A 23,982-nucleotide genomic window follows, 5' to 3' on the forward strand; every position below is an offset into this window, starting at 1 on the left:
TTTTTTTTTTTTTTTTTTTTGCCCTTTCTTTTGTAACTAATTGCGGCATTCTGTGTTTTCCACAGGGGGTTTGCTTAGGGTCCGGCATAGGCAATTTTGACGAGGTCTATGGTACTGTCGTGGCTTTTGAGCAGAATGTAAGAGTGACTGTATCTCGCTTGTAATTTCCCAAGCTAATAATGCCTTTTCTATCCAAGGGATATAAAAAAATCTCGCCTCTGTTTGTCCCAAAGTTGCTGATTAATTTAGGGGCAGGACACATTTCCATGAAGTATGGGTTTATGGTAAGTCTTTTTCTCTCCATTATCCTTTCTATCTTCTGCTCATTGTTCAAACTCGTAGGGCCCCAATCATGCTGTAACTACTGCATGTACTACCGGTGCACACTCGATTGGAGACGCTGCCCGTTTCATTGCCTTTGGCGATGCAGATGTCATGGTCACCGGTGGCGCCGAGTCTTGCATCCATCCTTTGGCACTAGGAGGCTTTGCGCGAGCGAGAAGCCTTTCGACGGGCTTCAATGATAACCCGACCAAGGCATCGCGGCCGTTCGATGCGGACCGGCAGGGGTTCGTCGTTGGCGAAGGCGCTGCTGTACTGGTTCTTGAAGTAAGCTTCTTATTTCCTTGGAATTATTTCATAGTAGCTTTTTTTTCCCCTAACAAATCAAAAGGAACTCGAGCATGCCAAAGCACGAGGTGCCCATATATACGCCGAGTTCATAGGGTACGGCACATCAGGCGACGCATTCCATTTAACAGCACCAAAGGAGAACGGCGCAGGCGCTCTGAAAGCCATGCGCAAGGCGCTCATGCACGCTAAAATTCCACCAGCAGCCATCGACTACATCAATGCCCATGCTACGTCTACAGTAGTTGGCGACGCTGCTGAAAACGCTGCCATCAAGGCTCTGCTACTTCATGGTGCCGATGGCGAGAGCAAACAGAAACCTGCCGACATCAATGTCAGCAGTACCAAGGGTGCTATCGGGCATTTACTAGGCGCCGCTGGAGCTATTGAGGCTATCTTCTCCGTGTTGGCGATACATGAGGTATGACCTCTTTAAAACTAGCATTAGTTCTTTTCACAGACTAACAATATGCCTCCTTGGACATAGAACATTATGCCGCCCACCATCAACTTGGAGAATAGAACGCCCGACTTCAACTGCAACTACGCTGCCAATTCGGCACAGGAACGGAAAATCGATACTGTCCTGACGAACAGCTTTGGCTTTGGAGGGACTAATAGCACTCTCTGCTTTGTACGGTATAAATAGTTGTGTAACATTATCCTCTTGTACAATAGACTAGACGTGGTCAGATAAAGACCACATCATCCTATCCAACCAGACATTTACCTTCCGGCCCCTAGGAAGCAAGTCCTTTATAACATTCGTTCGAAAGGGTGCCGAGAACTCGAGCTTCCAGATGCAAAACCTTACATTTTTAATAAATCGTACTAGATCACTCTACCTTGAATATTTATCTATACAGACACATCTCTACACTGATGTATACTTGCCATATAATCACGTGACACAACACGAAAGCGGCTATCGCAGCTCCGCTTTCTCCGGCATATCGATTAATCAACTTATCAAGCCATAGTTACATCTATAGACATCTTTCTCTTAGCTGTTCGGACTGCCCCAAGGAGACCCAAGCACTGGTGCTGACTCCTTTGCATTTCGTTTTCCTTTTTCTTTCTTTCCTTTTTTTTTCCATTGCTGTTCTTTCCTCTTTGCCTCGTTCTTCAGAGACCATGGCGACCGGACAAGGTTCGTTGAATCGCCAGAAAGCTAAATTGACTACAGGGGGATGATTTTGCTTACTCCGTGCCCCTGTGATTCTAGTATCTTCAGGCACGAGCAGCCTTGTTGACGCGTCGGGATACAAGTTCTCCGAAAAGGACCTCAAGCCAGGCAAGATCAAGCTGAAGAAGCAGGCGTCCTCCGGAAAGGGCGCCAAGTCCGGCAGCAAGCCAGGTACGGACGACCTTTCTACATATGTTGAATCAATTTAGGCTACACCTTTTCCTTGTTGTCGGCATTTTTTTTTTCTATTAAAAAAAAATAAATAAAAAACGCTGATATATTTCTTGCCGTCCGCGTTTAGCAAACGATGTCGACGCCCCTGGGTCACCCGATATCAGCTCGCCCGTCCTCCCGCAAATAGACGCCAAAACGATCGCCGCATTCCCGTCCGGAAAGCCGCGAGACGATGAGCTCGAGACCGTCATTTGCAAACACTGCAAAAGGCCGCAGTTGAAACAGACTGCCGTCGAACACATCCGGGGTTGTCTGAAAGCGAAACAAGAGAAAGCGCGCAAAAAGAAAGAGGCTCGTGATCTGAAGAATCAAGCCAAATTTGCCGACAAGGACGGCGAAGAGAAAGACGATGACAAGGATGATGATGGCGTGAATGGGCAAAAGACGGCCAAGAAAGGTGCCGTGAAGGGCATGGCGGACGATGCAACGAAGAAAGGCAAGAAGCGAAAGGCTGATGGCGAGGATGAGAAGGATGGGAAAGAACCGAAGAAGAAAAAGAAGAAGGAAGAACCAAAGCCAAAGGTTCCCAAGCCAAAAGGCCCCGTCGATGTCGAAAAGCAGTGCGGTGTACCGCTGCCCAACGGTGCTCAGTGTGCGAGGTCGCTTACTTGCAAGAGTCATTCTATGGGTGCGAAGCGTGCAGTCCCTGGGCGATCGCTTCCATACGATATGCTCTTACAAGCTTATCAGAAGAAAAACCAAGCCCGTCAACAAAGTCAGATTCCCTATTCTTATTCCAATTTGTTGTATTCTGACACGTTACTTACTGGGTTCTATAGAAGCCGCAATCGATGCCAATGCGCCTCTACAGGACGATTTTGACACCAACGGACCCGTTGATTCAGACGAAGAGCGCGATTCTGTCATGGCTGCTATTTCCAGATCTCGCCCAACACCACTGGCTGTCCATACGCTAATGCCGACGCGGAAAAAGTATCATTACGTTCGCATGAAAGAGATGCTTTCGAGCGTACTCGGCGGTGCTCGAGGGGGCCTGTTTTCTACGGGCCCAGCGGTGAACGGAGAATCCAATGGGTTCTTTCCAACAGAGAGTCCAGCTATTGCTGCAACATCATCGTCTAGCCTACAGGACACGTCTGGAGGGGGGGATACGGTGTCGAAGCAACAACCGCCCTCTCAAACGACGCCTGTAAATCGCCCTGCGAGTGTAGCCACTGCGCCCAAGACAGCAGTAGCAGCTTCATTCTAGCTGTTGTTATTTCATTTCTTCTCATTGTCTTTTATGATTTATTGCACTGTTGATCTATGGGACATCATGACGGCGTTGCGGACCGCGTGGTGTTTTCTGGTTTGAGAGAAGTACGGACATATGATACCCTTATATACGCACTGATGCCTTTTTTTATTTTATTTTTGTTATTATCTGTAGCTCAGAATCCAATTGTCACATTTGCTGTAGATGGCGCCTTTTGAATTGTCCGTAGGATTGGATTTATTGGATAGTTAAATCTCCGCCTCACGGATTTCTGCCTGAGGCAACAACGAGGAAGCTCAAACCTCAGCTCTTCAAGAGCACTTCACAGGTTGTTTTTGCTCACCCATTTCCGCACCAGCGCAATTGCCTACTTTTCTCACTATCAGTTTAAAACTTATTCTCTCTCTTAAAATTTATTTCGATCGTTACCCTACCTCTTCGTTCTCACTCGCGGTGGCTGCAGACTGCTGGCTTGCTTCACTGAAGGACGTCTTACCGATGTCTTCTCACGCTCATACGAGATACCTCCAGATATAATTAATATACAAATAAGAGTAAAGCAAAACATGAGCCACACCGTCCCCGACCTCGACGAAATAGGGATCAAAGCCGAACCCGAGCTCGCAGACAAATTCCGACACGAAGTCGCAGAGCTACTAGGTCGCAAGAACCTCAACTTCCCAGGCGCGCAACCCGTGTCGTTCTCAGCCAAACACCTGCTCGAGCTGCAAAAGGAGGACTACTTTGTCTGCGAAAAGACCGATGGGATTCGCTGTTTGATGTACTTTGCGGAAGGCGACCCTGATTCACCAGAAGTTCATTATTTGATTGATCGCAAGAACGATTATCGCTATGTCCCACGGTTGCATTTCCCGTTGCCGAATGATTCTACGTTCCAATCTTACCATGTCGACACGCTGGTGGACGGGGAATTGGTGAAGGATAGTTACGACGATGGGACGACGCAGTTGAAGTACCTAGTCTTTGATTGCATGGTGCTTGATGGGAAGAGTCTCATGCATCGCACGCTCGACAAGCGACTAGCCTATTTCAAAGAAAATGTCCTCAAACCATACAACGCCATGTACAAAAAATTCCCAGAGGAGAAACAGCATCGCATCTTTGCCGTGGAAGACAAGTCCACCCAATTCAGCTACGGCATCGAGATGATGTTCCGCGAAATCATCCCCAAAGTCAAGAAAATCCACGGCAACGACGGCCTCATTTTCACCTGCCGCAGCACCCCTTACAAGATCGGCACAGACGAGCATATCCTGAAATGGAAACCGCCATCGGAAAATACCATTGATTTCCGAATGCGACTCGAATTCCCCCTCCTCGAGCCGGACACTGATGACGAGGCAGACGGCGTTGTTGAGCCGTACTATGATTACGACGCCATGCCGATTTTCCACCTCTTCATACTCCATAATAACAATGAATATCGCTTCTTTAGCGAAATGTACGTTACGCCATCGGAATGGGAAGGATTGAAGGCTCTACAGATGCCGCTAGACGATATAATAGTTGAATGTTACCAAGACGACCATGGACGATGGCGCTACATGCGTTTCCGTGAAGATAAGAAAGATGCGAATCATATCTCGACGGTTGAGAAGGTCCTCGAGTCGATCCAGGATCGGGTCACTGAAGACGATCTCATTCGTGCAGCGCCGGCCATTAAGGCCGCTTGGAAAAAACGTCAAGCTTCGGTGAGACCGCCACCACCTGCTCCCACGGCGGGAATTTCGAATGGGACCGGCGTGAAGAGGAAGTATGAAGAATAATATATTTATTCTATTTCCGCTGGCTTTCGTTCCTTTTTTTTCTTTTCTTTTCTTTTCTTTTTTTTTTTTTCTCTCTCTATTCAATCATTTTTATGTATATGGGTGGATGGACATTGGATAGTGCGGTGTTTGCTCATGACCAAGAAAAAGAAACAGGCATAGGACTACGGTATGTTTTAGGCAATGGCGCTGGTTATGGAGTGATTTTAATTATTTTTCTACCCTTTTATTTCTGCGTTTGCAGTACGAAATGAATACCTATTTCACCATGATTCTAGCAATTCAGAATGGTAGTTATGTACAACTGTGACTGCTGACTGCTACAAGAAAGATTATGAATCAAAACGCCGCCGTATTTATAGACCCAACGCCCATCCAACAACAACAATTGACAAGGCAAGTAAAAACTCAATACTCAAAATCGTCATCGACTCCGCCTTTTCCAGCACTCTCTTTGGCGACAGCTTCCTGTCGACGATACATTTCCGCAACAGCCCGAGTAGTAGTCGCCTCCTCGGGCTTTTTATCGTCACGCGGTTTAATGTAGCGTGGGAAACGCAGCGAGATACCTTTTCCGTCACCACTACCGATTGTGCCAACAACTTCAGCTGCGGCGGCCTTGTAGCGCGGACTCAGGGTTAGATCCGCGGCTTTTACTTCCCAGACTAGGCGCGGTTCGAACCAGACGTCAGGTTGGTCCTTGGGGACATTGGAGTGCTCGTAGAATGGCTTGGGGCGGTCGATAGCGAGAGGGGAAAGTTCTTTGTGGAGCTCTTCGAGTAGAGCTTCGGAGAAGCCTGTGCCGATGTTACAGATCGTTTCAAATGTTTGGTTGCTAGCGTTGTACGCTGCTAGTAGGAAAGCTCCGTAGACTGACGTTCGCTTCCCTCGACCGAAGTAAGCGCCCAGAACTACGAGATCAAGCGAGTCTCCAAGACCGGAAAGATAATCTTTTTTGACCTGTATAGTTTATCGTTAGAGAAGTGAAAAAGAGGAAAAGGAAAAGGAGCAATGGCTTACCTTAAGCCAATTCCGGCTTCGTTTGCTAGGTTCGTAACCACTTTCCTCAGTATCAAGCATTTTGACCATCAACCCCTCGCATGATGCCTTCACACTCTCTTCTAGCAAGCTCTGAATCTCTTCCAGTTCGTTGGTGTTTGAATGCTGGGCGAAGGCGAACTCGCCCTCGACAAGCTGGAACGACTCGTGAAGAAGCTGGCGACGCTCACGGAGAGATTTCTTCACCGTTGGTTCGCCATTTAAGAACAAAAGATCAAATGCAAAAACACAGACTTTGACTTTAACATCCTCTGCCTTCACATCCTTTCGCTTACGAGTCATCAGCTGTTGAAATGGGAGCACTTTTTTGTTTTCCATGTCCCAGGCAACTGTTTCGCAGTCAAGAACAAAGCTGGTAACACCTGGCTTAATCCAGGTATTTAACTTTGCTAGAATATCAGGATATTTCTTCGATAAGTCTTCCGAGTTTCGCGAGAATATAGAACTGAGGCCCTTGGCATCCTTCTGGAGTGTTGCCGTTGCATTAGGATATTGATGAATCGAGTCTGGAGAGACATAGTGGATTTGAGCTCGTTCGCCGTCATATTTGTATTCACAGGTAAACTCCTTGCCTTCGAATCTGTCCAAGACTTCGGTAATAGATTTTGTAGGTTTGGCTAACATGGGTTTCAGCGGGATTCCAGGCTGCAACTTGCAAACATCCGAGAGATTGAAGATCCCGTTTTTCAACATAGCTGGAATGATAACTTCGTAAGAGGGAAGTTCACTGTAGACCTGCTTTAGCACGGACTCTCCTTCCGCCAGACGCTCAGGACTTGGAGATTTTCCGCCTTTGAGAGCTGCTTCATGAGCAACAGCGGCTTGTGCGAGAGCCACAAGGACTGTCTTCTCGGCCAGTCCGAGTCTCAGTTTTCCTTCAAGGAACCTGATGAGAAACTTTGCTTCACTAGGCCCTCCCTTGTCTTTCTTTATGTCAATTCCCTTAGTACCTTTACCAGCAGTGGCAGAGTCAGCTGCAGACAGAAGCTTCTTAATACCAGATATCTTTTTGTCCTGGGAGCCATGGCCTTGAACTTTGGCAATTGTGAGCAGACCTTGGTGTACTCCTCTGACTGTCAATGGCTTTGGTTTGAACATGGTAGGCTGGTTCAATCTACTCTTTGCGGCAACTAGGCCTAAATCGCCAATTTCATGTTGGTCCGATTTGATGACAGACAAGCTTCGTCCAGTGGTTTCTCCAATGGCCTTCATAATCAAAGACTCTCCAATGCCTAGTTCAATACCAGCGTAGTCAGCTGCCAATTTGTTGATCATTAATTGAACGGTCGGCAATAGGTCCTCCGGAGTAAGTCGTAGGACTTGGCGCAAGAAAATGGACGCGTGGGCTAGAATTATAAGGCGCTTGGTGGTCATCTCAATAAGAGAAAATGTGGTGCAGAGAGCAGCATACGGAACAGGTTCCCCTGGCTTCCAGTCAGGGTATGGGTCATTACCGCTGCTCTTCAGAGTTGCCTGCACTTTCTCAATCTGCTTTTTTTTTATTTCTGGCTTCGCATCATCTTCTTCTTCACTAGCAGATGGGTCTTCCGCTGGCTCATCCGCATCTTCCTCCACAGGAGTCACATCACCGGAGGCCTTTTTCACCACTTTGGGTGACGGGAGACGCTCAGTCATTACCTCCTTGGCCGTTTTCTTGCGTCCTGGGCTCTTGGGGCTCTTCTTTCGTCTTTTGTTGGCTGGCTGGACGTCGGAATCGTCGCTCTCCTCTTCTTTCACAGTCTGCTCTCGCTTCACACCTCTCGTAGACGGTGTCGTTTCATCCTTGAGTTCAGTGTCCCCATTAAGCTCGCTCTCTTCGGACTCAACAGTGGATTTTTCGCCTGCAGTTGCGTCTTTTCTTTTGTTCCCGTCCGAAAAAGACAAAGTAGTTTGGCGCTTCGAGGCATCTTTGGAGCTTTGTCTAGAGTCTGATCCAAAAAACTTCCTATTGACAACAGCAATTGGTTAGCACGAGTCAGTCTTTGAATACCTCTACTATAATTGTAACCTGTTGCATGGTAGCTATACAACCGACGCACCAAATCGTCGCTTGAGGATCTTTCACGTACCCCAGCGTAGCTTGCCTTGAGCCAGTCTTTTCCGGCATACTTGCAGCTCTGTGAAGCAGAAGCGACTGTAAAGTAGTTGTTGCTAACAAGTTCACTCTTTTCGTGGCATGGATGTGACTGGATACGTTGGTGAGGTGGCGTTGGCTGCTGGGAAGTAATCGGTATTCCTTCGGAACAGGCGCGAGGCAATGCAGAGCGGCTGAGCGCAAAGATTGCATGTAATATCGGCTAATAGCCTGTAAATGAGAGTACGAACAATGTCCTTTTGGCAACGTGATGGCTCGGAATGTCCTTGAAGTCGAAGCAGAAGTATCCCTCATGCGGCCGCGAAACGCGTGTAAGTTGACGCGTTAAGTAGTCTACCTACCACATGGCGTCACGTGAGCGTTTCTTGGACAATCAGCATGGGGGTCAATATTTGCACCGAACATATGCATGAAATTACGGGTCCGTGTACAAAAGACAAGAAACCAACCAGACGACTGAATTTTGAACGAAAATCTACAGACCTTCGTTAAAAGACGCAGAGAGGCAGAGCCCTTATGAGATCGTTCTGGAGAAGGCGGTCAGCAGCTGTGGCAGACCGCTTAGAAATGCCGGCAGAAAATGCGGCGAACAATCGTGGAGTGTTTGGGAAGCTGCGACTTTGTAACTAGTCGCAGATGGCTTGAAATGCGGTCGATTGCTCGGTTTCTGCTTGTATAGATGCATAAGCGACCATCAAATGGAGGCCCAGAGACAAGAAGCGTTCCGGAAGGTTTGTCCGTACCGCTCCCTTCCACCATGAAGTATGTCTAATTCGATTAATCGTCTTCAAGCTTCGCCCCGCATGCGTTGAGCTCAGCTCTGCAGCTCTCCAGTTTCGCACACGTCAGAATCAGCCTAGCGCTGTCCAAAGCGCACTGGACGATCTGTATTCCGTGCTTGAGCCTTTGGGCAACGAGAACTCGCTTGATGCAAAACTTGCCGAATACGTCTTCTTTCCCTTGTCCCAAGTGTTCAATCAGACCCAAGCCCTCTCCCAGCGATGTTTAGAAGTTGCAGTAAAATGCGTTACAGTGCTTGTTGCGAAGGGATGGCGATTTCGGCTGGCCCCGGAGATGGGCAAGCAGCTGCTGATTCTCCTAACCATCCTTGTCGGGGGAACACCAGTTCAGAATCGAGGACAAGCCGTCTTGAAACCTGAATCGGAAGAGCTTTCTGTCGCAAGCTTTATTTGTATGGACTCGATTTTTCAAATGCTCCAAGGGCCGGTTGCCGAAAAGACTATATTCAACGAGATTGGATCTGCGACTATCATCGATCAGACGGTCTATCTGCTTTTGGAAGGCATCACAGAGGGTGCTTCTAATGCAGTGCAAAAAGCAGCCATATCCGCACTCCAAGCCCTTTTCAGCCGAGTCACTGATAGGATTATTCTGGGAAGTATAATGCCTCGTGTTGTGTCGGCCTTGACAAAGATCATTAAACCGACTACGAAGACCCGCAGGAATTTCAAAGTCCTGGAGGGATCTCTTCGCTTACTACGAAGTATCTTACGGGATGTCCTCAATGATAAGGTTGTCTACGCTGAACATCAAGGACCCTCTGAAAAGTCTCCAGGTGACAGAGCCGTACTTGACGAATCATGGTTAAAAGCAACGACCGTTCAGATCAAACTTGCTCTTGCAAACGTGGTTCAAATCAGGCAACATGAACGACAAACAGTGCGCGGAGCTCTTCTCGATCTTTGTTTGATGATAGTAGAGGATTGCCCTAAATCTTTAAAGGACTCCTTGTCTCTCGCAGTGGAGACAATGGTGGTTCTCTCAGAGGTTGACGATAGCAATGTTCAAAATGATGCTTATACCTCCCTACTGCATCTCGCTACCGTACATAGTCAAACTGTCGATACACTTAAAGACTTACTTCATACGTGGACGACATCGTTCCAGAGAGTTATGCAAAGTAACGATGAAGCTGCAAAGCAACGAGCTATAAAACAAATCACGACCTCCTTTCAATTACTTTCTCAGGTGCAGTCCAGCTCGCATATACTAGAGAGCAGTGTCGCGCTAGGACTTTGTGACAGTGTCACAGCAGTCGTTTTAACGTCGAAGTCTGGACCCATCCTTGTCGACTCTTCTAACTTGGGCAATATGGAGCTTGCTGTCATGGAAAGACCAGCCGCCTCGCAATCATTTCCCCCGGTAATTCTCGAACATCGCAGCCAGCAGCGGACACTAACAGACCTGAAATCTATGGTGACGAGGCTCAACCGCACACAATCAAGTGAAACTATCACAAGATTCATTATGAACAATCTCCACCAAGCTTCTGGAGACACCATGATTGCACCATTTTGGCTTGCATTGCAATTCCTCCGGTCGCAAGGATCGAACAGTATTGACGAATTTCTTTCATTCGATACTTCAACATCGTTGTCATCCCGGACGACCATGATCGAGGAATTATACTCTGTTGCACTTCCAATACTTAATGAACCACCAAAGACAGAGCCAACGGATTGGAGAGTATCTGCACTCGGATTGGAAGCCGTTGCTCTTCAAGCGAAGGAGCTAGGGGAGGATTTTCGACCAGAGTTGATCGATGCCCTGTATCCTGTCTTACAATTCCTTGCCTCAAACAACGCTAACCTACAGAACCATGCTATGGCGTGTTTAAACATCATCACACATTCTTGCAACTATCCCGATACACGCACCATGCTGATCGAGAATGTCGACTATCTTGTGAATGCCGTTGCACTCAAATTAAATACATTTGACGTGTCGCCTTATCCCCCACAGGTACTATTAATGATGGTCAAGCTCTCCGGGGCTGGTCTCATTCCGTATCTTGACGACCTTGTGGCTTCCATATTTGGTATCATTGATATGTATCATGGCTATCCTAAGCTAGTTGAGTTGCTCTACTCAAGTCTGGCTGCAATTGTCGAAGAAGGCACCAAGGCACCTGCTCTGCTCGCCATCTCTGAGGATACACAAAAATATGATTTGAGCAATCGCAAACAGGCATACGAGCCATTGCCTGTTGCAAAAATAGTGGACGATATCGCTCGTAGGAAAACAAAACGGGCACGCATTGAAGAGCTTGATGCCGATATAGATAAAGGACATATATCATTTCCGAAACGTCCGTGGACGCGTGAATTGGATGGACCTCCTCCACTTCCTAAGGAAGAGAACGATGACGATGACCAAGATCAGGATTTCAGCGAAAACATTCTCCACCCGATAGACGAGTCCAACGAACCTCTTCCTCCACCCAAAGATCCAGAAGACGCCGAAAAGCCGCTTAGCAAACCGCACAATCTACTATTACAAATCGTCAAGTCCATTCCTCCACATCTTTCCTCGCCGTCGCCATTTCTACGACGCTCACTCCTCTCCCTTCTCAGCCAGGCGCTTCCAGTCTTGTCGAGGAATCAAACTAGTTTTCTGCCTCTCATCAACGAACTTTGGCCGCCAGTCAGCTCGCGAATTGCGCCTCCATCAACCGCAGCCTCTGTACGCCTCACAACAATCGGCGGTCCCCCTTCTTCTTCCGCTTCAACTTCGACAGATCTCGTCTCACGACAAATCACCACCAATAAATCTTCCAGTGAAAGCGACATAGCAATTAAAGAAGAAACCTTCGTCACAGACGCCGCCTGCAACGCTGTAGCGAGCATGTGTGAACTGGCCGGAGACTTCATGGCATCTCGTGTCGAAGCCGAATACCCACGCTGGCGACGACTATACAAGGATAACTGGAACAAAGTGCTCATAGATGCAGAGAGAAACCTTGAACGACGACAATGGAGTGAAAAGAGAGCACAGCAGAATCCGACCAACCATTCTTCCTCTTCTTCGTCGCAACACCTAGACCTAACACTATCCAGTACCACCTCCCGCTCCTTTACACAACATCATATCATCTGGCGATCTTTCCTCACTCTCTTCGTGAAGGTACTCAGTCACGTCCGCCTCCCATTGGCAGTTGGAGACGAAATCTGCGAATTCATCGGGTCCTGGATAACGAAATTCATGGGCTCGAAATACTATCATCATCATCAACAACAACTTCGCGATGAAGAAACTGCAGAAAACAGTGATGATGTGAAACTCGTTCATAATGCATTACGAGCCATGGAAGCATGGAATAAGGATTTGACATGGTTCATTTTCTGGCAGGGTTTAATTGATACGACGAATACAAGTGGTGATCGATGGCGGTTACCAGAGAAATTACAGAGGTTTAATAATAATGGTGGTAATCATAACAGGGCATGGGGATTTGCATCTACTGAGTTGATATAGAATGATGTATACGCAATATATTCATTCAGGTTGTAGGATATTTTGTGGGATTGCCTTCTGGCCGATATAGTACTGCATTGCAATTAAAAACAATGTCAAATGAGTGGAGCTTTCCTTTAATTGATTATTTAGATAGCTGAGCCATTTTTTTTGTCTTTTATAAACTTGGCAATTCAACTCGAACTGAACAGGAGATGTAGCAATATCAATCAACCGACAAATCAATCACGACAACAGGAACAGATTAGAAATCGTTTTCAGACAGAGTACAAAGAAGTGTGGCCTGTCTCGTCTACTCCTCGTCCTCTTCTTCCTCACTCTCATCGCTGTCGGCGTTCTCGAGCCACTCGAGGAACTTTTCGGCAGCTTTGCGGACCTTTCTGCTGGTCGAAGGGTCGACGTACTTCTTGCTAGCCTTGCTGCCCCAAGCCTTGAGCACGTCCTCCGACACAAGGTCGTTCTGGTAGTACCCAAGAAGTATAGCAGGGACTTGGGGAATGAGCTCCGGGTGATCTTTACCGACGAAACGCTCGGTACCACCGAGGAATGCCTTCTCGTGACGTTCAGAAGTGATCAGCTTCTCCAACATGGAAGCACGAGCTGGGATTTGCTTGACGATCTTCTCATCGAAGATGGTTTGCGCAAGCACAGTCAAAGTCTTGTGCTTGCCCTCAATGCCGAGCTCCTTGGCCTTCTTGTAAATTTCGACATCGCTGACATTTGCGACACCGCCCTTGTCTTCGGCTTCTTTGATGATCCAGCTTCCCAGTTGGTCGTAGATGCTGGCACCACCTTCTTCCTCATCGTCTTCAGCACCTTCTAAGACCAAGGTGCGCTTGAGGTCGTCAGGAAGATCCTTGGCACGGGCTTTGACAGCTTCCTCGGAAACGTCGACGGACCATTTCACCTCTTCTTCGTCCTCCTCTTCGTTGATTTCCTTGGCGGCGGCGTTGATGCCACGGGTGAATTCATCGTCACTATTAGCTGCGAGCTCTCCGTCGCCGTTCTCGTCGCCATTTTCAGAGCCATTGCTGTCTCCTGGACTGCCATGCTTGTCCCCATTCGCTTCTCCCTTTTCCTTCTTCTTGTCACGGCGAGACTTTTTGTCCTTCTTGCCTGCCTTTCCTGGAGTTTTTCTCAAGATGAAGGTGCTTAACTTGAGGCGAGGATCGACGTCAGAGCGCTGACCGCAGGCCTTACAGTCCAGAACGATGCGGTTGTCCTTGAGAATAACATCGGTCTCGGGATTCTTGCATTTCTTGCAGAGAACGAACTTGTCAATGAAACCGTCAAGGTAGTCCTGGAGCTTGGGCGCATCGTGAGCGCCGTTGATGATCCAGCGATCGTCAGTGGGCTTGGCGTTGGCCTGAGCTCCCAACTCGAACCCAAAGTATTTGATCACATATTCGGGCGGACGAGCCAAAGATTGAGCAACAGTGTTCAGGTTAACGACAACAGTTTTGATACCATTGCCCTTACCCTCGATCTTGGACTGGAGTTTCTCCATCTTGTAGCGGTAGAAAGGGTCGGTGACATCGCGACGAACGTTGACGGTAGCCATGATGCCGAATTCGAAACGTTGTTGTTTGGGGATTTTTTGTTGTTTTGTTGTTTTATGGTTTTCAAGAAGCTAGAATGGGCGGCTTGTGCAAAAGGCGAACGACAGAAGACTCAACAAAGGTTCTCAGGTGGCAAAGATACATGCGGTATATCTTTACCTAGAATTTCTTTGCAAAGGGGAGGGGACAGTAGTATGGATGTTTTCCGATCCACTATCACAACGGAGACGAAATCCAGCAGGTTTCAACCGCAAGACCTCGAGTGTATACTACACGGTTTTCGCACGTAGCGAAAAGTATGCAGCTTAAGCGGCAAATGGTGTTCGAAAGCGTTGACGTAGGGCGAATACATGAACAGACCCTCGACCTCGAACTGAATCTTGTTCGCTGGCGGAAGATACCTAGACAGGATGGATACAAGTCACAAACAAAACCAGCGGGTGGTTATTGTTTTCGCGTAGAGGAGCTAAGTTGCTTGCAGTTCTGTGAGGAAGTCAGAATGGTGGCGCCACGGGTTGAGTTAGAAAGAATAATCTGAGATGCTGGAAGTCGGGTGAGTAAAGCTCTTCTGGCTGGATACGCACTTTTTGGAGGCGAAGTGTTGGTGGTCGTTGATAATATTTTGATGGAGCAGACAGATTGTGTGAGGAGTGAAAGAAGAGAGAGAAATGAAGGCATTTGTAAGGAGCAGAAATAGGCAGGACGGGCCAAGGCAAAAAAGGCAACAACGGCGTCGGCAGTGGGCGTCGGCTTAAGGTCGGGGCCAATCAGCGGCCGGAATTCACACACGTATGTAATTGTGTATCGCTAATACATTAATTTGCGTAAATCGCCGTAATTACGTCCAAAAACTACCGCATTCGAGGTATGTCGTATTTTACGGCCCGGGAAAGCCGGCAGAAAATTTTTATAGTACGCACTCCATACTAGAGGCAGTGTTAGACCATCAGCCTTCTGTCAAGAGCATCGAGAAAGAGAATGAGGGGCACATGCTCAGGGATCGCTGCCTCTGAATGCTCATCTTCGTCGTGCTGGGGTCAGAATCTAAGGTGAAATATGTTTGTGGTGATATTTTCGATCCTACAATTTATGTAGATCATCACGGAATCCACCAAAGGGGGGAAAAGAAATAAAATAAAAAACATCATTCGCAGATCAAGCACATTTCATAGTTAGTCTTGCAGACCCCACCAACGATATTCGTTGTCATTCCACTGATAGGTCTTTCGACTCCATGCTTCCCAGTGAATAATATAGCTATAATAACAAACAAGTGTAAGCTTCGTGAACTGTCAAATAAAGAGTGGTTCACCATTTCCTCTTCTCCTCGTTCCAAATAAGATTTGTGATATTGTTACCCAGGTTCACAAGGCCAACCACTTGACATTCTCTAAAAAGGGATGTAAGCTAAGATCTCAGCCAAATGATAGTATATGATACACTCACAAGGATGATGTCCTAAACGCGCTTCGTAGCTTTCGTTTTCCCTCGGGGTTTAGGTCCAGGAGATAATTCTCGGAAAGGGTTTGTCCTTCAAGTCTCTCCATCACGATATAGTCCAGAAACCCGCCAGGAACCCAACCATCAGGCTTTTGGTTCTCATGCTTTGAGGTGATGTACTTTGGAGTGCATGAACATCCCGCCATAGATAGGGATTTGAGTGCTTTCACCTCTTGCAAGCTTCGACCACAAGCTTCTTTCTCGGGCGGTTGAGTAAACGGTTGCCGGGAGCTAGGTTGATCTTCAGTACTACTATTGGGTATTCTGTGTCGTATGTCAAACCGATGTACGGTATTCATTCATAACAAGGCGTACTGCATTCGAATTTCCATGAAGGCCTGGGTTAGGCTTCCGGTTTCCTCATAAGCAAAGACACAGCATGATTCCGAGCAGAGGCCTGACGACACGTATACATCCCATGAAAAGCGTGATTCATGCTCCTGTAGCTTCCGGATTATCTTCCACGAACTTGAGGGGTTTTCAAAATGGATGGTCTGCTCAAGCCATCAGGTATCAAACCAGCCTGTCATGACAGGGAGAGATACAAAGTACAAAGCAGATGAGGACTCCTTTCAAGAGAGTATGATGAATAGGAACAAACTATTGCTGGAAGACTTGGCGCCTTCCCCCAGCGTTGTTAACGGACAATTCCTTGCTTCACATATGCGTCGTGACTCTGAACCATGGCTCTCCGTCTCTTGACAGGTAAAGAGGTTATGCAACAACCTTACCATGACGAAGATTCTGAATATGTTTTCGCTAGTGGAAGCCTCGAAGAAGTCATGTTGGTAAATCCAGTTTTGTTATGTTTGGTTGACAGCGTTATATAATCAGATTGTGGGTTCCCCACCTGCGGCTACATGTACTGCAAGGACATCATCCATCATGCATAGACAGACTGACCAACTCCATCATTGCACGGCAGCATGGCACTCGATCTCAGTCTGTATTTGGTGACAGACTCCACACCTGCGATTCTCAGGGGCCACGATATCTGCAAAGTGGTCGAAGAAGCTTTAAAGGGCGGTACGTACTGTGCCGGCTCACCCCAAAGAATAACTGAGTTGGAGTCCGCTGACCATTGCTACAGGAGTCACGGTTGTCCAATACAGAGACAAGAAAAGTGACACGGGCGACCTTGTGAAGACAGCCAAGAAGCTTCACGAAATCACAAGGAGATATAATGTCCCGCTTATCATCAATGACCGCGTCGACGTTGCGATAGCGTCTGGGGCGGAGGGTGTTCATTTGGGACAGGATGATATGAGTACGACCAAACCCAGTCGAATTAGGAGACGTATGTACTGATTTTACGAGAAATCCTTGCTGCGAAGAAGATACTTCCCAAGGATGCCATTGTTGGAATTAGCGCATCCTGTGTTGAAGACGCTGTGAAGGCTGTCGAAGAGGGGGCTGACTACCTGGGTATCGGCACGATATTTGCCACGCCGACGTGAGTATACCTCATTATTTTCATCGAAGAAAGAATACAGACTGAGGAAGTACAGCAAGACAAACACCAAATCCATAATCGGCACAGCAGGAGCAAAGATCATTCTCGACAGTCTGAGCCGCCTCGACCGATCCGTCAGCACCGTGGCAATCGGCGGTATAAACTTGTCCAATGTACAGCGCGTGCTGTACCAGTCTGCCGGACAATCCGGAAAGCAACTCGATGGAGTAGCTGTGGTCAGCGCAATCATGGCTGCCGATGACCCGAAGTCTGCAGCTGAGGAAATCAAAAAGATCATGGCTGTCCCGCCGCCATTTGCTACAAGGCAGTTATCCTCTCCTCGCGAAAGCGAACTTGCTACCGATGTGCCAGGCGTCGTGCAGCAGGTCGTGACTGCTCACCCAATTGTGCACAGCATGATCAATTTCGTGGTTGCGAATTTCGTCGCCAATGTGGCTATTGCAGCGTATGTTCTATCGTCTCTTCTGGTGCTTAATTACAGTTAGCTAACCATCATAATCCCAGAGGCGTATCCCCTATAATGTCTCAATACGGCGACGAAGCTAAAGACCTTGCGGTCCACGGCGGTGGTCTAGTCATCAACATGGGCACTCTAACAAGCGCCAGCGTAACCGAGTATCTCAAAGCAATCAAAGCATACAACAGCAACGGGAACCCTGTCGTGCTCGATCCTGTGGGTGCCGGTGCTACTGCGATTCGTCGCGGAGCAGTCAAGACTCTAATGGCAGGTGGATATTTTGACCTTATCAAGGGCAACGAGCGAGAGATTAAGGAAGTCTATGGAAATACGACCAACGAGCAGGGCACACAGCGCGGCGTGGATAGTGGACCGAGTACGTTGGACGATAGGGGGAAGGCTATATTGGCACGAGACTTGGCCCGTAGAGAGCGTATGTTCATTTCTTTGTTTTTTGGGGGGGGGTAGTAGGGGACTTCAGTGGACACGACGCTGATATTGACTCGATGGATAGGAAACGTCGTCCTCCTTACAGGGTCCACCGACTACCTGAGCGATGGCAACCGGGTCATCGCCGTGAAAAATGGCCACGAACTTCTCAGTCGAGCGACGGGGGTAAGCCTTCCCAGTTTCGCTTATTATCCCATTCCCAATTCTCAACAATCAGACAAAGCCACTAACATTTACCCATAGACCGGCTGCGCAGTCGGCACTATCTGCGGTGCCTACCTAGCAGCTTTCCGGGACGACAAGTTACTTGCCGTTCTCGCAGGACTGCTGATGTACGAAATCGCAGCTGAGAATGCTGCAGCCAAGGACACAGTGCAAGGACCCGGCACGTTTCTGCCTGCTTTCCTCGACGAGATTTATTCTATAGTGCAAAAGGCGTCGCAGGGTGAGCACACGTGGTTTGAGGGCAGAGCCAAGATTGAGCATATTGCTCTATGAATACGAAGAACGAATAAATGGATATATATATATATATATATGCGCTTAGATAGATAGCTAGCATGGCTGAACAATCAATATTTACAAAGCACCCGCACAGCCTCCCTCGTATCCTCCTTAGTCTCCTTGATCAAAGCATTCACCCCCTTAAAGGCCGGATTTGCGCCAGCATCCCTCAAAACCTCAAAAACGACGCTCTCGCTCGTAGTCACGATAGCGCCTGCGTCGCGCAACCGGTTGAGCGCAATGCCTCTTTCTTCGGCGTTGACACTACTCACGCCATCGGCGATTATGTATACTCTGTGCCCGGCGGAGAGGAGGTCGAGGGTTGTCTGGGTGACGCAGATGTGCGTCTCGATGCCGGTGAGGATGGCGTCTATCGTTTTGATGTCTTTTTGCGTGTTTTGTTGTTGCAGACGAGTGAGTATGTCCGGTGTGTACATGCTAAAGGCCATTTTGTCGACGTTGCCTAGGAGCGTGTTGCCAGCGCTGGAGTCGGAGGGGAGATATTTCAGTAGCTCAGGCACTGTGTCGCCCAGTCGTGCTTTGTTCTGCGTCGTGACATAGACGGGGATGTTCAGGGCGGTGCTTGCTCGGAGTAGTTTTTGAGAGGTGGATACTCTGTTCGACAGATTGAGTCAATTTCTCTTGAAATCTAGGAGATTGGCGTACACTTTCGAAAACTCATAGATGTGTTCGCGGAACTTTTCTTGAATGTCGCATATACTGCCGATAACATCATTAGCAATTCATTGCACAGTGTGTATCCCGAGTAAGAAGAGCATACAATAGTACTGGGCTATCTAGGTTATGCCATTAGTGTCGACAGGTTGCAATAGTATGACTGCCACTTACTGATACGGCTTGCTCTTGCAGCCAGACCGGCCATGCTGGTAAGTAGTCTCTTGTTGATAGCAGACTTTGTTTGAGGATGGTTGATAGCGGACTACGTAGTGCAAATGAAGTTGGAAGTTGAAGTTGTTCAAGGGAGATGCGGGCAAGATGCGGGGCAGGGCGGAGTTTGGGGTAAGTCCATGCGGGGAACGACAGGCAGATAGCAAATTGTAAGACTGTACTTTTTCATTGTGAATGTAAATGTAAAATACACCATGGCAATGTCAAGGGTACCGCTCAGCTACGTTCAAATCGCGAAAGAAGATGAACTGCTTGCTTATGAGGCTAAAACTACGAAGAATTGAGCCAGCCAAATGCCGACGCGCCTCCGATCGGATTGCTGGCCCGGATCTTGCTGCCATCGCCAGACTTGAATCGGCTCGGAGTCGGATGTACCAGGTCTGGCGGATGACCGTCACTTAATGGTGTCGCAACTGGTGTATGGCTATGGCTATGGGTGTGGGTAGTATGACTATGATTATGATGTTGTTCGCTGGTAGTAGATGCAGCTGAGGGGACCCGGGAGGATAATGATTTCGACGGTCGAAGCACCTTCATCGCTCGTCCGCGTGTCGATTTCGCCATTCCAATAGCATTGCCGTCTGCACGACGCCATGAGCCCCACGGTCCAGCAGGCTCTGTTTTCGCCGAGAGACCGGGGTAGGCCTCCTGTTCAACTGGCACACTGCTCTCTCTCGTGGCGTGTGTGTCAGCTTCAGATTGACCGCCATCCCTTGTCGTAGGGCGTTCCTCACGATCGCGGTCTTCGGGTTCTTCCACCTTCGAGGAAGCAATTGAGCCGGTCTCCTGCGGTCTTGAGATTGGTCGTTCAATCAAACTATGGTCACGGTTGCTGGCGATGCTTCGTAGTTCGGTATCGTGATGTGGCTTCGAACAGCCTCTCTGCGACGCATCCGAGGCAGTCTGGAGGTATTTAAACACTGCATCATTTTCAGGCCGCACAAGAGGAACGGAAACTTTATTTCTATCATCGTCAACCATAATGACTTTGTCCTGTGAGAAGAGAATATCTGCATTGTGAGATCGGAGAACGTCGCTTCCAATTAGGATTTGTATGCTCTTATCATTTGGGCAAACGTCGCGCACTGCGAAGCGCACGGTCACAGCAGGAAGCTGAGGTGTGGGACTACCAGCGCGGGAGGAAGATTGATGGATGCTGGCTTCTGGTAGATATAGAGGAAGTTTAATGGAGCGCGAGCCATCTTCAACAGTAACTTGATCTTCGTATCCGAGCTTCTCGATCAAGCTATAGCCAACAGAGGATGCGTAGGAGCCAGAGCAAATGGCCGCGTAAAGCAAAGACTCATTGGAGAAGGTAGTCGTGAGCCAACACCGTATGATGCAAGGGACAGGCCCCAAAAGGAACAACCCCGGAGGTGGCATTGTCGCACTTGCGGGTGATCCACCACCTGGACTGACTAGTCGTGCAGCATCGATGCCCATGCTACTAGTCCGAGCTGAATGGTGGGAGTGTCCGGAGGAGCTCTGCCGGCCATCAGACCGATGGGAGAGAGACCGCTCAGTCAAAGCATGGCTACTCATGCCGCTGCCCGTGCGAATAGGAAGTTCACTTGTCGAGCGATTGACCTGGCCATAATATCCATGTATTGCGCTTTCATCAAACCGAACACTATTGGCCCTTGACGCACCCCGCCGTGGTTCCTCCTCGCTGTCTAGGGCGATATTTCCGATCACGCTGTGGTGCTGTCCTTGGTCAAACCCTTTGAAAGCGTCAACAGTTGGGGTGTAAGATGGCTCTAAAACACACGCATGATTAGAAAGTGAAGGTTGTCATTTTGAAAAAAAAAAAAAAAAAAAAAAAAGGAAGGAAGCATATATATACCTGTCAGTGGACCACTCATGGTGCTCGGAAATGGCGATATTGGGCCCCATACACTCTTCAACCGCGCATCATCCTCTCTTCGACGCTCTAGCCTCGCGAGACGCTCCCCGTGTTCAAGCTGTGTAGAATACAAGTCCTTTACCTCCTCGAATACACGCCAGATATCTTCCCGAGATGCAAACGGGTACTGTGCATCCATTCCCACGGTAACTAGGTTACTTTGTAGGACTCAAAAGTGGTATGGGCGAAGAAGAAACGGTTGTGCAACTGTTGACTACCAACTTGATATTTCGTGACTTTTGGCACAATCACGGGATCCTCCTCGCGCCCTCCTCCCTCCAGGACTCAGAGACGGCCCGAAAGGCCGTCTTTCCCGGGCTAATTAGTCGCTTCTTTCTGAGTTGTCGGTGCGCATTCAAAGATATACTGTTCGAGGTCTGTTCACCAGCGAGCACCGTGTGGGTAAGTCGATTTTCGATGTTCTTGGAAGACGCAAGGTACCCCGATCAAAAGAGTGTATGGAGGGGATTGGTAGGAAAGAGAGGTGGAAGGAAATCCGATGCTGCAAAGGTAGGGGCCTTGGTGATCCTCAAAATAATCGGGATCCAATCGCCGTGTAGACAGTAGGCAAGAGAAGAGACAACGAGAGTGGGAGCCGTGAATATGGGCGATCTTGAGGCGAGGCGCGGCGGCGGTGGCGATCCCACGTCTGGTTGGCAAGTTCAAAGAATAAGACAAGTGGGTAGCGCAGGAGTTCGGGATAAGCTGTGGAATGTTGGGATGTAGACACTGACACGTGCAATGCTAGAAGTCGAGCTTTGTGCAGGAGTTTGAGACAGGATAGAAGAGAGAAAAGAAAGACGTCGGTTCAGAGTTCCGTTGAGGTCAGTCAGGGTCTGGAGATTTTGCGGAGGGCCCTGCCTGAGGCTGCAGCCTCTCTGCATGACTAACTAGCGCCAACGGCCGCCCGTTCTTTCATCTTTTTATATGTGTACAGCGTTTTCTTTTATTTGCTATGTATAAAGTTTATATATATAGATATAGATATAGATATTGTTGCTTAAAGAAAGTAAGTACAGAGAAAAACGAGTCAATTGATGCATTATGGTGTAGCCGGTATACCACCAGATGCGTTCTGGAATCCAAAGTCATGCTTAGCAACCAGGATTCCTTATATATCTCCAATATTCTCACTTTGGAGCAATCTCCCACGGTGGAAAAACCTCAGGCAGACTCTCTGGCGCCTCCTCTGGCCAGGCAGCACGTAGTGTCTTCATGACTTCGTCGTACATGATCTTATACCCCCCACCGGTGAAATGGAGACCTAGATTTGGCAAGAGCACTGTTTAGATCGAACTCCCTCTCTATATGGGGTGTAGATGAGCGAAGAAAAGGGAAGACGCACCATCAGTCAACAGACTCGCCAGTACCTCATTCGGAGGGACATCTTTCGATCCAGTCAGCGGCTGTCCAGCCTCCCATCCGGCCGATTTCAGTATCGCCGTCCAGATATCAGCGACGGGCAAACCAAGCGACTGAGCAACGTCGCGGCACGCATCGGCATACAGCTTGGTGTTGGCCGCTGTTCTGCTGGGCGTGTCAAAGCCCTTGGCTGCATCAAAATATTTCAACTGGTATTCATTGATCGGGGGAGGCGTCAAAACAATGATTTTGGTGCCATGTTCCCGGATGACGGGATGCGTCAGGATGAACCTGAGATTCTCCTTGTACTGATCCAGGGGCACATGCTGCGAATGATGGGTCATGACCGCGTCGTTAGCGCCAAAAAATAGGGTCTGCCAGGTGTTTGTTAGTCTTTTTGCTTCCTTTCTTTGCCCATCTCCATATCATGTCATATCAAGGCATCGTACCATTAATCGGACTCGGCTATCCTGCACCGAGGGAAAGATCCTTGGAATCAAGAGTCTTGCATTGGCGGTATTATAACCGCTGGAGATATCCAGATATGGAAAAAGTAAGTAAGAAAGAGACATCGGGCTTAGAGACAACAGCTGCTTAATGAGCATTCTCACTCACCTGAATCCCCGGTTGATCACGTCAAGACGTCTAGCATAGTCTAAACACATTCATGATGTTAGCAGGACTCAAGACGTATATATGTATATCTGAAATAGCAAGACTTGCCATTTTCCAGGGCGGCGCCAAACCCAAATCCCAGCTGCTGGTCATACGAAAATTGCGTGATAGAATCCCCAAAGACTACAAACCGGTCATACCTTGAGTCTCCATCCTGTGGAAGGGCAGAATGCATGATGACCGCGCTGTCTGTGGACATTTCCAAACCCTTGAAGGCCGATGGGGGGGGGAAGTCACTTTTTTTTATATCTACAGGCAGTCGCGGGGTAGTCTATTGTCTGTTCTGTGACACTCGACAACAGCGTAGGCCTAGGGATGTCCAATCTAGACACCGGAGCCCGGCGGCTATTGGCGATTATTGATTGAAGGATGGACTGGCTGAGCAGAATGCCTGAAGGCGCGCAGAGAAAAAGAAAAGAAGCATGCGCTCGGATAACCATGTTGGAAGCCGGGATTTGGGGCAGGGTTACCTTAGGTAATGGAGCACCAGCCAGCCCTGTGCACAAAATTCAAGAGACAAGAACAGAGAACACTGAACGTAGAAAATATCCAATATAACATATGTCCGGGTCAGTCTGTTCTAGACTATTGTCGCTGCTATCCAGCTTCATCAAACATGGAGATACCTTGCTGCCTGAGGCTGCCACGCGTTCTGCGGTCACACGCGCTCGTTTCTGCGATAGTTTAGAACACCAGCTCTTCTTCCG

General features: G+C 48.3%; 9 protein-coding genes across 9 annotated transcripts in view; 4 read left to right on the forward strand and 5 right to left on the reverse strand.

Annotated features, from left to right (window-relative positions):
* UA08_03598 (putative 3-oxoacyl-(acyl-carrier proteun) synthase) overlaps positions 1-1,279 on the forward strand; it is a gene marked incomplete at both ends in the record, with an annotated part of 1,860 nt that extends 581 nt beyond the window's left edge. The window contains 5 exons of the mRNA XM_020265916.1: positions 66-137; positions 198-284; positions 343-609; positions 674-1,051; positions 1,118-1,279. Of these exons, the coding sequence (XP_020121709.1) occupies positions 66-137; positions 198-284; positions 343-609; positions 674-1,051; positions 1,118-1,279 (966 nt within the window). The remainder of the gene's footprint in view (positions 1-65; positions 138-197; positions 285-342; positions 610-673; positions 1,052-1,117) is intronic.
* A 485-nt stretch (positions 1,280-1,764) lies between these two features.
* Positions 1,765-5,053, forward strand: UA08_03599 (hypothetical protein; the record flags this gene model as incomplete). The annotated part of the gene is made up of 5 exons (XM_020265917.1): positions 1,765-1,780; positions 1,865-1,987; positions 2,118-2,765; positions 2,830-3,200; positions 3,827-5,053. The coding sequence occupies 5 exons, from the start codon at positions 1,765-1,767 to the stop codon at positions 5,051-5,053; spliced, it is 2,385 nt and encodes a 794-aa protein (XP_020121303.1).
* A 408-nt stretch (positions 5,054-5,461) lies between these two features.
* Positions 5,462-8,219, reverse strand: UA08_03600 (DNA ligase 1; the record flags this gene model as incomplete). The annotated part of the gene is made up of 3 exons (XM_020265918.1): positions 5,462-6,013; positions 6,074-8,057; positions 8,182-8,219. 3 exons carry the CDS (start codon positions 8,217-8,219, stop codon positions 5,462-5,464), a joined length of 2,574 nt encoding a protein of 857 aa, XP_020121304.1.
* A 238-nt stretch (positions 8,220-8,457) lies between these two features.
* UA08_03601 (hypothetical protein) lies at positions 8,458-12,482 on the forward strand (the record flags this gene model as incomplete). The annotated part of the gene is made up of 3 exons (XM_020265919.1): positions 8,458-8,518; positions 8,838-8,938; positions 9,000-12,482. 3 exons carry the CDS (start codon positions 8,458-8,460, stop codon positions 12,480-12,482), a joined length of 3,645 nt encoding a protein of 1,214 aa, XP_020121305.1.
* A 292-nt stretch (positions 12,483-12,774) lies between these two features.
* On the reverse strand, positions 12,775-14,043 carry UA08_03602 (hypothetical protein; the record flags this gene model as incomplete). Its single annotated transcript, XM_020265920.1, has 1 exon — positions 12,775-14,043. One exon carries the CDS (start codon positions 14,041-14,043, stop codon positions 12,775-12,777), a length of 1,269 nt encoding a protein of 422 aa, XP_020121306.1.
* A 2,424-nt stretch (positions 14,044-16,467) lies between these two features.
* UA08_03603 (hypothetical protein) lies at positions 16,468-18,420 on the forward strand (the record flags this gene model as incomplete). Its single annotated transcript, XM_020265922.1, has 7 exons — positions 16,468-16,567; positions 16,632-16,838; positions 16,928-16,994; positions 17,050-17,460; positions 17,520-17,848; positions 17,987-18,087; positions 18,166-18,420. The coding sequence occupies 7 exons, from the start codon at positions 16,468-16,470 to the stop codon at positions 18,418-18,420; spliced, it is 1,470 nt and encodes a 489-aa protein (XP_020121301.1).
* A 74-nt stretch (positions 18,421-18,494) lies between these two features.
* UA08_03604 (hypothetical protein) lies at positions 18,495-19,309 on the reverse strand (the record flags this gene model as incomplete). Its single annotated transcript, XM_020265923.1, has 4 exons — positions 18,495-19,041; positions 19,093-19,146; positions 19,208-19,223; positions 19,276-19,309. The coding sequence occupies 4 exons, from the start codon at positions 19,307-19,309 to the stop codon at positions 18,495-18,497; spliced, it is 651 nt and encodes a 216-aa protein (XP_020121302.1).
* A 296-nt stretch (positions 19,310-19,605) lies between these two features.
* On the reverse strand, positions 19,606-21,377 carry UA08_03605 (hypothetical protein; the record flags this gene model as incomplete). Its single annotated transcript, XM_020265924.1, has 2 exons — positions 19,606-21,092; positions 21,179-21,377. The coding sequence occupies 2 exons, from the start codon at positions 21,375-21,377 to the stop codon at positions 19,606-19,608; spliced, it is 1,686 nt and encodes a 561-aa protein (XP_020121166.1).
* A 991-nt stretch (positions 21,378-22,368) lies between these two features.
* UA08_03606 (hypothetical protein) lies at positions 22,369-23,450 on the reverse strand (the record flags this gene model as incomplete). Its single annotated transcript, XM_020265925.1, has 5 exons — positions 22,369-22,502; positions 22,584-22,974; positions 23,050-23,128; positions 23,216-23,245; positions 23,416-23,450. The coding sequence occupies 5 exons, from the start codon at positions 23,448-23,450 to the stop codon at positions 22,369-22,371; spliced, it is 669 nt and encodes a 222-aa protein (XP_020121167.1).
* Positions 23,451-23,982: the final 532 nt, after the last annotated feature.

Source organism: Talaromyces atroroseus (assembly GCF_001907595.1).
Source record: "Talaromyces atroroseus strain IBT 11181 chromosome Unknown scaffold_3, whole genome shotgun sequence".
Classification (NCBI taxonomy): domain Eukaryota; kingdom Fungi; phylum Ascomycota; class Eurotiomycetes; order Eurotiales; family Trichocomaceae; genus Talaromyces; species Talaromyces atroroseus.